Genomic DNA, 12,500 nt, shown 5'->3' on the forward strand with positions numbered 1-12,500 from the left:
TAGATAGATAGATAGATAGATAGATAGATAGATAGACAGATAGATAGATAGATAGATAGATAGATAGATAGATAGATAGATAGATAGATAGATAGATAGATAGATAATACAAGCTAACAAATTATTAACCCAGATGTTAAAGGACTTATTGCCGGCCCAGACACTTAAAGTCAGAATTCATCACATTTGGGATTTTAGATATCGTGTCTGATTTAAAAAAAAAACGCATTTTTGTCTTTTTACAATTTTTTTAATTTCAGGACATTGTCCGACTAGTTTCCTTCTTGTTTCATAATTTCCTATAACTACATATTATTTACCTCTAATTACTTATGATTATTATTACTTTATTTATCTAGAAACAAACATTTTCTCTAGGCAACTGGATAAGCAAGAGTTATGCTGTCTGTTTCGGTATTTCCTTGTTGGCTGTTATGTATTTTCTCATACTTAAGTAATATGTATTTACATTCTTAAACGATTTAATATTGTGTCAAATTATTTGCGCTTAACCAACCAACTAAACACATGGGACAAAATATCTTACAGGATTTTACAATACACATGGTGTGTGTGTGTGGTAGGAGGATGTAAGTAAATATTACTTGTAAATAATAGCCATACGCAAGAAAATAGATTGTTATAACATCAATGTTTATTTTAAGTGTGTTTAGAACAAAAAGATTCCCGAGATTTGAAGTTATTAGGACTTCGTTGATTTTATGTATAATTGGCACTGAATTCGAAACTTTATTAAATAAAGAATGAATATGGAAAAAAAATTTTTGAAATTGGAACTAATTATCAAAAATATTAAATACCAATTCATGTCCATTTCTTGGTAATGTTTTTTTTTTTTGAGTATACTTTAAGCCTAATATTTTCAAGTCAGTATGTATTATCATCCATAAATATGTCTGGTTAAAACTTGCTTCCAATATACATAATTTCATTTTTCTCTCTCTCTCTGTATTTTCTTTTCATATAAGTTTCTAACTACCGTTATACATTCTGTATTGGTATCTTTTGGTAAGATGTTTGTTATATGAAGAAGCAGACACAAAAAAAAATGGCTTAAAATCTTTACGGTATTAGGGTTTATACATTTTTGATAGGCTTAATAGTTTGGGCCTCAATACAATTTTCAATTCTTTTGTTCTTAAAGCTGTTAATATTTATGTAAATTTGTAATGAAAAAATTTATATTAGCAAAAATATTTTCACTTTATTGGTTATTTAAAACATTTACATATTTTCAATTGTTTTTAAAGCAACTCCTTGAGTGGGAGTAATCGATGTGTAATGAGTATAGGAATTTATTACTAAAGAAAGTAATAAACAAAAGAGATGGAATAGCACATTGAATAGGGAAAAAATATGAGTTGTAAATATTTGTTGGTCAAAATTTATATATCTTTAACATAATGGTGTTTGAGATGAATTCTATGTATGTTGGGCATTATTTTTCGTGACCACAGTAAGCTGTTAAGTGGCCCATAGCGCTTTATGCATCTCAATAACATTCCAGAATTCAGAATAAATTTATCTTTAATAGTTTATTCTATTGCATATTATTGACGTATGAATGTTTTAGACAGAAAAATGTACCTAAATTAAGTTCGAAATTCATTAATATCTAGCGTCCTTGTCCCCGCCTCAGATGAATGTTCTATTAACATTTTTGGTGTTGGAGGATGTAAATAAAAAGATAATATTTATTTGATAATTTTCCTAAATTATATCCCTAATCAATCAACCGAAAAAGTAATTAATCGAAATGTATAACAATTGTTATTCTAAAACTTTTTCCAAAGAAAATTTATTTATTAAAATTTTTGCAAGAACTCTGTAAGTATGTATGTTAATATGGTAGTAATAATAAATTTGTATTTGTGTACATACTTACATATGTAAAAATGTTTAGTACTTGAAAAATAAGCAGCATCTTAAATTTTGGGCCTGAGAATGCAGACAAAGGTACTCAAAGTATGTAATAACTTGTGTTTGAAAATATTAGAAAAGTTTGTTTTTTTTCTTGTTAACTTTGAATGACATACATATTTAACACATGTTATCGCTCTTAAGCTGACAGAATCATAAACAAATGCGGATAAAATACAGAAACCTACATGACGAGACATGAATTTATTAGTTAACTGAAAGATATGCTGCAGCTAATTTGCTTTATATAAAAAACACAGTTCACAAGATGCATTAATTCTTCATTTAACCCCGAACTAACCAATTAACTTACTAACGAACTAATGAACTAACGAACTGATGAAATAACGAACTAAGAAACAGACAAACAAACAAACGAACGAACAACTAACAAACAAACAAACTAACTAACTAACTAACTAACTAACTAACTAACTAACTAACTAGCTAACTAACTAACTAACTAACTAACTAACTAACTAACTAACTAATTAACTAACTAACTAACTAACTAACAAACTAACAAACAAACTAACTAACTAACTAACTAACTAACTAACTAACTAACTAACTAACTAACTAACTAACTAACTAACTAACTAATTAACTAACTAACTAACTAACTAACTAACTAACTAACTAACTAACTAACTAACTAACTAATTAACTAACTAACTAATTAACTAACTAACTAACTAACTAACTAACTAACTAACTAACTAACTAACTAACTAACTAACTAACTAACTAACTAACTAACTCACTAACTAACTAACTAACTAACTAACTAACTAACTAACTAATTAACTAACTAACTAACTAACTAACTAACCAAATAACTAGTTACTTTGAAAAGAGGATGTACATATATATACATCAAATCCGAAAAAATACACCTAGACCTCTATCGGGCCTATTGTACGCTTCTTAACCAGTGTCTCAGGTGGGAATCGAACCCACCACATCCGGTCTACCAGACTAGAACACTAACCTACCGGAGGCCACAACTAAATAATTAACCATTCAAGTCGACTTGGTCTGTCATAAATTGCCATACTGGTTTCCATATAGCTGCTATATTTTTTATACATTTCTACTAACATACATGTCTATTTATTTTTTATACTGCTAATAATTACACTTTGACTTATAAGTTTTTTGTGTCACAAAAATTAGTACAAGTTTTATTTATTTGCATAAAGTTTTTTTCGTCTAAATATTTCTTGAAAATACATGTGTTGTAATAAAAATGACAAAGACTTTTAATTATAATAAATTCACTGTAAAGTACTTCTGCAAGTGTAATGAGTACGTGTGTATTGTAATATTATTGGCATAAAACAAATAAATTAATAATTGTTTAAGTTTGGTTAATGTTACAAAAGTGAAAATAAATAGAAAAGTTTTACTTTTTTTACAGATTTTAATGCTAAAGTTTATAAGAGACCTGTGTAGTTTGCTGTTTTTTGTTTTAATATTATTTGATGTCTTTTTCTCAAGGACCTTATTTAAGATGTAGAGAAAATTTTATTTTTGTTTATTTATTAATTATTATTTAAAACCTTTTTCACAATATTTTATGAGAATTCGTATTGCATTGTTTCAATTTTCATTTAAATCGTGCTTATTAAAAGTTGTATTAATTGTTAAAATTATTACATATATTACTTATACGCAGTGTTGTGTTGACTGATTGATCAATGCAAGCCAAAAAGTATGCTTTAGTTTTATGCATAATTCTTTACTTTGTCAATTACAGTTTCATGGGGCGTATACTCTTTATATAGATTTGATAATATTAAATATTAATCATACTTACTGTAGTTCTTATAATACAGACCAAATTTTAAAAAAAGTCAAAATAACGAGTATCCATGTTACTCGTTTCTAAAGGATTGAGCAGTGCCTTTAAGATAAACTGTTTTCTTGACATTCTTGACTTCATTTCTAAAGTTGATGAGATATCTGGGTCAAAGCTTAATGAAGTCCTTATATTTCTCACAGCTATAAGAGGGATCTAATAGTATAAATGCTACATCTGACGAGTGGAGTGGTCCAGTCAAAATAGAGTGTAGTGAACTACCACGATAACCTACCAACCATAGGATATGCAGAGGATATTCTGCTTTGTAATTACTGGATCTAGCTTTCTGATTCGACTTGATGATGTCTGTGCGTCCGCCAATAAAAATAAATGTACGAAAAAATAAAGCTTTTGTCAAGTTGTTGTTTTATAAAGCTTTAGGTGAAGACATATTAAAAAAGAAAAAAGATAATATAAGACTTAGTTTTAATGCTGACAGAATGGAGTTTCAGATGATAGATAACAATATATGAATAAAGCTTTTTTTGGGTAGTTAAAATGCCTTTAAACTATCTCAAATCCGAGGAGTGATGACGAAATTCACCGTCACTCAGCCCTTGAGTATAAATATACTTTGGTCTCTGTGTTAATAACTTTTTGGCCTGTGTAATCATTAATCAGGGACCGTGTTTTAATGTTTTAAAAAAATTTTATTTAAAATTTTTAGCTTCTTTGTATTAGAAAATAAAACGTATTTAAATATTTTATTAAATAAATAATAAAACAAATGTTAAAAATGTAAATTAAAAGTTTTCGGGTCTCTGGTAGGTGTGTATGTAAAGAAAATTAAATTCTAATCAAATCCTTTTGTATGCAAAAAGACAACAGATGTACATATATAATTATTATTTGATTTATTTCGAATACTATTTTAGATATCACAAAAATTTCCAAGAATTATATTAATAAATGCTTTATTTAAAATGTATTTATTTAAACAGCAAGCTTAGTCGACAAAGCAGCACACAGTGGGTTAAAATATAAATGTTTTAAATATAAATTTGCCATATATCTTAACTGCAATTATGATCGGAATAACGTTTGATATAAGAGAAGTTTTGAAAGTTGATCCCACAATTGTACTAGGGTGGGCGTTATGATATCAGATTTTTTACGTTTTGAAAGGGCTAGAGCCTCTAAAGACCCACCCCTGAAGTAATTGTGAAAACCATTTTCGAAACTTTAACTGGAATACGTTTACTACCAATAAGTAGATTTTTCATTTCGATTTTGCCCCTATGTGCTGCATGCTGCTGACCACTTTGTGTATTATCCTTTAATTAGCTTTTGAAGATTAATCTATAAAATTATTTGCATATTCACCAAGACAATGATTTAAAAATAAATTTACAAATTAATTCTATTTTCAATAAATTGTTTACAATTAAGTAGTAGCAATTAACTATCATTTAATTAAAAATAATTATTAAGTAAATTTTAGTATTTAATAATTTATATTAAACATTAATCCTGGCAACTTGCTAAAGAAGAGTTTTTTGCTTGTTGTTACGATATTTGATAAGTTATAGCCTACTTCCTTAAACGATATTAATGTTGTGTCAAATTATTTGCGCTTAACTAACCCAGCATGGGGACACCGGAATAAATTTATATGGAAATCTCTTAGTGGAAATAAATAAAACTGTATAAACAAATACTATAAGTTGCTATACAATAAATACATTAATACATATATACAAATATATTTTACTATCTAAGTATGTGTATGTATGTATATTGCTATGTCTGGTTAAAATTTCTTTCCAATATATTTTCTTTTCTTTTCTCCTCCCCAATATTGTTCATCTCTAGTAACTGTTGCAAAAACCCTTTTCCTGTTTTTTCCGTTTCTGCTTTATTACATAAATACAAATTTATATACCTACATATGTATATATGTCTGTATGTGTGTTTATATATAAGTTATTTTTCTTTTCCTTTTGGCGTTTCAAAATATTATCAGACTAAAATGGCTTAAAATCTTTATGGTATTAAACTTTATACGTTTTTGATAGGCTTAATAGTTTGAGATGTTATACAACATTTTTTCTTCAATTCTTTTGTTCATAAGCTGTGAAAATTTATGTTAATTTTCTAATATATATTTATATGTATTTGCTTAGTTATATATTAGCCAAATAATTTTTACTTTATTGGTTATTTAAAACTAAATTTACAAATTTTTGATTGTTTTTATAGAATCCAAGAAAGAGTAAGTGATGTGTATTAAGTGTAAAAATATTATTACTAAAAAGAGTAATGAACTTGATAGAACAAGTAAGAAATCTATATTCGGCTGTGTCGAATCTTATATACCCTTTTTCATAGTAAAGTTAAAACTTTTAAAAATATGTATTTGATCAGGGTGCTGCATGTTGAATTCTATGATTCTGCATTAAATAGATCGAAAATGTACCATAAATTTTCATTTTATAGGTTGCCATGTAGTTTAGGCTTAATTTTATGTTTCTAGAAAACTCAGAAATTGTAAAAAAATCCTTTTTTAGCTTTCCCTATGCTTTGGGCTTTACATGCTTTATTTATTGTTTTTAGGTTTAATATTATATATTAAACTCATAAAGTAGCTTTTTAAGTACAAAAAAGTACCAAAGAGTTTAATTTTATTGAAGATTCTGATTTCGCAGATAACTTTGCAATCCCGGGTAAAAGAGGTGCTACAAGTACTCCTTGGATAGTATTTGAAATAATTTGACATGGGAACCATATGCAACTACGGACGGCCAGTTTCCAGCAGGACTATGTCCTAACTGGTCAGTTGGTTGAGGTTCCTTCGGGATCCACGTAGTGGTTGGAATTTAAACACAAATTCGCGGGAAGAGTGAGTTGCACGGTAAAGCCTATAACTCGCGATAAGTCTGGTGCGGTTGCCGATGACATGACTGTCGAGAGTTTTAACGTGAGCACCTGTCTTGACGGCCTTATCTCACTGTGGTCTTTTTCATCCACTGGGTAGACTTGAGAACGGTCTACCATCGCCCCTTTGTTCTTCAAGAACTCAGGTGCCAATTTTTATACCCACCATCAAAAAAAATGGGGGGGTATATTGATTTTGTCATTCCGTGTGTAACACATCGAAATATTGCTCTAAGACCCCATAAAGTATATATATTCTGGGACCTCGTAAGATTCTAAGACGATCTAGCCATGTCCGTCCGACTGTCCGTCTGTCCGTCTGTCTGTTGTTGGCACGATAGCGTCCACAAAATAAGAGATATTGAGATGAAATTTTCCCAAAATATATTTTATTAATCAGAAATGTATTGGTATTGAAAATGGACAAAATTGGTCAACGATTTCATATAGCCCCCGTACAACTGTACCCCCGGAATATTGTATAAATAGCTTCAAATATTCACAAATTCGTTGTTTATGAAGCAAATAGCACAAAATTTCGCATAGGTCAGTTTTTTGATGTCTGAAAAATAATTCTGCATTACGGCGGACATAGAACCATAATTGGCCCTACCCCCATATAAGGTCCCCTTTAGAAAATGACTAAATAGCTGATTACTGGCTTAAAAATAGGAATATAGCGATGAAATTCGACACACATAAGTTTCATGTAAGCCAATATCTCTCAACCAAATTTTATATATATATATATATATATATATATATATATATTATATATATATATTATATATATATATATATATAATATATATATATATATTATATATATATATATATTAATAATATATATATATATATATATATATATATATATATATATATATATATATATATATATATAATCGGTCCATAATTGACCCTACGTCCCCTTCAGAAAATGTCTTTAATACTCATTATTGGCTTTAAAATACAAGTATAGCGATGAAATTTGACATAAGTAAATTTCTTACTAGCCAAAACCTCTTTATGCAATGTTATGCGGATCGGTCCATAATTGACCCTACCCCCCTTATAAGGTCCCCTTCAGAAAATGACTTTAATGCTCATTACTGGCTTAAAAATGGGAATATAGCGATGAAATTCGACACACATAAGTTTTACGCAAGCCAATATCTCTCAACCAAATTTTATGTATATTTTATGTATATTGGTCCATAAGTGACCCTACTCCCCATATAACGTCCCCTTCAGAAAATTACTTTAACGCTCATTGCTCGCTTAAAAACACAAGTATAGCTATGAAATTTGACATAAGTAAGTTTCTTACTAACCAAAACCTATCTATGAAATTTTATGTGGATCAATCCATAGTTAACCCTACCTCCCATATAAGTTCCCCTTAAAAAAATGACTTTAACGCTCATTACTGGCTTAAACAAACGAATATAGCGATGAAATTTGATATAAGGAAGTATCGTACCAGCCAAAAAATCTTTATGAAATTTTATGTGGATCGGTCCATAATTGACCCTACCCTTCATATAAAGACCCTCCATAAAATTACTAAAACGCTCATTACTGGCTTAAAAATACGACTAAAGCGATGAAATTTAACAGAAGAAAGTTTTATACTAGCCAAAATCTCTATACCAATTTTCCCAGAAATAAGTTTTATACTAGGCAATATCTCTACCAAATTTTATGTTGATCGGTCCATAGTTGACCCTACCCCCCATAAGAAGTCCCTCCATAAAATTTATTTAATGCTCATTACTGGCTTAAAAATCGGATTATAGCAATGAAATTACACAGAAGTAAGATTTATACAAGTCAAGATATACCAAATTTTATGTGGATCGGTTCACAATTGACCCTTCCCCCCATATAAGGCCCCCTTCAGAAAACGACTTTAACGTTAATTATGGGCGTAAAAATACTAATATAGCGAAGAAATTTGACATAAGTACGAATCTTAGGAACCAAAACCTTTCCACCAAATTTTATGTGGATCGGTCTATAATTGACTCTACCCTCCATAAAAATACTTTAACGCTCATTACTGCCTTAAAAATACGAGTATATCGATGAAATTTCACAGAAGTAAGTTTTTCACAAACCAAAATCGCTTTACCAAATTTTATGTGGAACAGGCCTTAATTGACCCTAACCTCAACATAAGATCCCTATCAGAAAATACTTTAAGGCCCATTACTGGCTTAAAAATACGAGTATAGTAATAAAATTCGACTTAATTAAGTTTCTTGCCAGTCAAAAACTCTTAACTTAATTTTATGTGGATCGAGCCTTAATTGACCTACCCCCATATAATGTCCCCATCAAAAAAAAAAAAACAGTAAAGCAATAAAAAACGAGTAAAGCGATGAAATTCGATATACCTGACCTGTAGGTACCAAGATCGTTCTACAAAATTTTACGGAGATCGGTCTATAATTGACGTTACCCCCATATAAGGCCTCTTCAATATAAAAATACGAATACCGCAATGCAACTCGACATAAAACAATTTTGATTTAAAATCTCACTACCATATTTTATGACTTTAATGCTCCTTAATGGCTTCAAAATATAAGTAGATCGATGAAATTTTAAACAAATAAGGAACTGAAATCTTCCAACAGACTTTTATGAGAATTGGTCCATATATGTACTCGCTATAAAAATTAGCACTGTCAATAGTAAAACCCCCATCAATGGACCTCTTTCAAATGTTACCCTGATGTTCTTATTAATATCGATATATAATAATAAAGTATTCAAAATATCAAAGTTAATTTATATATCAGTGATTTGATGGTGGGTATAAAAGATTCGGCATAGCCGAATATAACACTCTTACTTGTTTACATTGGCTTTGACCCGTCCATGCACAAGTACTTTGCTGAAGTACTCGAGCTATCTAATCTCTGACCATTGAATGACCTCTGTTGATTCGGCAACAGCACCTAGAGACGTAACCGATGGACCTAAGTACGATCTATCAATAAGCCGTAGACATTGTTCTTACTCACAGGGACACACTGTGGTAATTCTGATATGAACAGAGTATACTCTTAACATATATGGACAAGGAAGGAAAATTCAATAGTATCATATGTATATGATACCTTTCATCCATCATCATTCAACCCAGCACACATCTCATTCATATGACAGGTAGACGCGTGGGTGAGGCCCGCTGTACCCCACATTCATCCCGTACCATATACAATTAATACCAACTCATTTCCAACGCTTAGTCCCACAGTCACTCCTCTGTGGGGTATATGTTGTTTTCGGCAACAGCACCGAACTCATCCCGAAATATTGACTTTATCATGCATCAGTCTTTTAACCGCCACTTACTCTCCTCGCGAATTATTATTTAAACCATAGCTACTACGTGGATCCCGAAGGAACCTCAACCAAATGACCAGCCAGGACATAGTCCTGCGGGAAACTGGCCACCCGTAGTACCAAATTATGCGGTTCTCTGGTCTGATCTCTGGCAATCTATGCAAGGACTAAACCAAGCAGTAGACTGTAACCAGACTGGAGGTATTGGTCACTTCTTTATAAACTGGGATTGCAATAACACCAAGGTCTTGCCAAGGTAACATGCCCCCGGGGGGTGTTGCCGAACAACAGAAACCCCACAGAGGAGTGAATCGAATTGAGTTTGTATTAAATGTATATGATACAGTATTAATAAAGTTGTATCTAGGTCTTGTCAGCCTGTATTTTTAGAATGAGTATGTCGGATGTTGTTCTCTATAAGTGTGTCTGATAAATGAAAAGCGTGCTGGGCTAAAAAATAATGAATGAAAGGATTCCATTGCATTTTCCTTCCATGTGATGGTATGTTCATATCAGATTTAACACTGTGTTCTCTGTAAGTAATGCCCACAATTTCAACAAATATGTATCTATCAGTGCATAGTAAAAATATTTGATAATTTTAATCCATAGGTACAGATTTCAAATACATGTCAACTTACCCTTTTGATAATGTTACCCACTAGTTATTTTACACTGTAGATATCAATTTGTTGCAATTACTAACATAAGAACAAAATTTTTCATGGATTCGTATATCGATCTACCGGTTACGTCTTCAGCTACTGTTGGCAACTCAACAGAGGCCCTTTCTTTGGCGTGGTTGTAAACGGAAGCTCAAGTACTTGAACAAAGTGCAAATATACTGGATAGCAAATTTCATATACTTAAATTATCATCGGCGTATAAGAAGTACAATGGGGCGGTGATAAGACGTTACAGAAGCTCATCTAGTAGTTGAATAAGATCACCGTGAAATAAAGTTTACCATATAAGCATTAAATGATATTTGAAAAAAAAATGACTGATATTATTTATTTGGGTACTTTTTCTAAATTGTATCCCTTATCAATGAACCGAAGAAACAATTAATCGAAGTAAATTACAATTGTTATTATAAAACGTATATTTGCAAAAAAAAACATGTTTAATATATGAAAGTATACTGTCGTATGTCCAATAGAGTTTCCCGTAATGAAATTTTTGGCGATAACTGATCTTTTTCTTTCAAATTCAGCAATACAATTTTTTTTGTTTATTTTCTATTCAACGGAATACTCTATTTTTTTTTAAGTATGTGTGAAGTATTTCAAATGAATTTGTATATGTATGTGTATGTATTTTATGTTAATATCTATCGCTCTTGCAACATAAGCACAGCATCTACATTTTCATTAATATTCTTGTACTTTTCGGCATTAGACTAACTACACAGACAAACATAGTCGAAGTATGGTAATAACTTCTGCTTGTGTGTTCGAAAAGATTAGAAAAGTTTTTTTCTTGTTAACTTTACATGACATATTTAACACATGTTATCGTTTTTAAGCTGCCATATTCATAAACAAACATAGATACAATATATGGACAACTATACAATGACACTTGGTAATATAGGTTTATGGGTAAATTTGCCGCTGGTAGGAGATGGGTCATTTTCGTCAAAGGATGCTTATATGTAAATTTTGGATCTTGATTTTGTTAGTAAGTTAGTTAGTAAGTTAGCAAGTTAGTAAGTTAGTAAGTTAGTAAGTTAGTAAGTTAGTAAGTTAGTAAGTTAGTAAGTTAGTAAGTTAGTAAGTTAGTAAGTTAGTAAGTTAGTAAGTTAGTAAGTTAGTAAGTTAGTAAGTTAGTAAGTTAGTATGTTAGTATGTTAGTATGTTAGTAAGTTAGTAAGTTAGTAAGTTAGTAAGTTAGTAAGTTAGTAAGTTAGTAAGTTAGTAAGTTAGTAAGTTAGTAAGTTAGTCAGTTAGTAAGTTAGTAAGTTAGTAAGTTAGTAAGTTAGTAAGTTAGTAAGTTAGTAAGTTAGTAAGTTAGTAAGTTAGTAAGTTAGTAAGTTAGTAAGTTAGTAAGTTAGTAAGTTAGTAAGTTAGTAAGTTAGTAAGTTAGTAAGTTAGTAAGTTAGTAAGTTAGTTAGTTAGTTAGTTAGTTAGTTAGTTAGTTAGATAGTTAGTTATTTAGTTAGTAAGGTAGTTAGTTAGTTAGTTAGTTAGTTAGTTAGTTAGTTAGTTAGTTAGTTAGTTAGTTAGTTAGTTAGTTAGTTAGTTAGTAAGGTAGTTAGTTAGTTAGTAAGGTAGTTAGTTAGCTAGTTAGTTAGTTAGTTAGTAAGTTAGCTAGCTAGCTACTTAGTTAGTTAGTTAGTTAGTTAGTTAGTTAGTTAGTTAGTTAGTTAGTTAGTTAGTAAGTTAGTTAGTTAGTTAGTTAGCTAGTTAGTTAGTTAGTAAGTTAGTAAGTTAGCTAGTTAGCTAGTTAGTTAGTTAGTTAGTTA

General features: G+C 30.1%; 1 protein-coding gene across 1 annotated transcript in view; it reads right to left on the reverse strand.

The window, feature by feature from the left end:
- Positions 1-5,028, reverse strand: part of LOC111686637 (protein rhomboid) — a 10,350-nt gene extending 5,322 nt beyond the window's left edge. Inside the window, exon 1 of the mRNA XM_046947023.1 lies at positions 4,954-5,028. Coding sequence (XP_046802979.1) covers positions 4,954-5,028 — 75 coding nt within the window. The remainder of the gene's footprint in view (positions 1-4,953) is intronic.
- Between the last annotated feature and the right edge of the window lie 7,472 nt (positions 5,029-12,500).

The sequence above is a fragment of the Lucilia cuprina genome, chromosome 3 (genome assembly GCF_022045245.1).
Source record: "Lucilia cuprina isolate Lc7/37 chromosome 3, ASM2204524v1, whole genome shotgun sequence".
Lineage (NCBI taxonomy): Eukaryota > Metazoa > Arthropoda > Insecta > Diptera > Calliphoridae > Lucilia > Lucilia cuprina.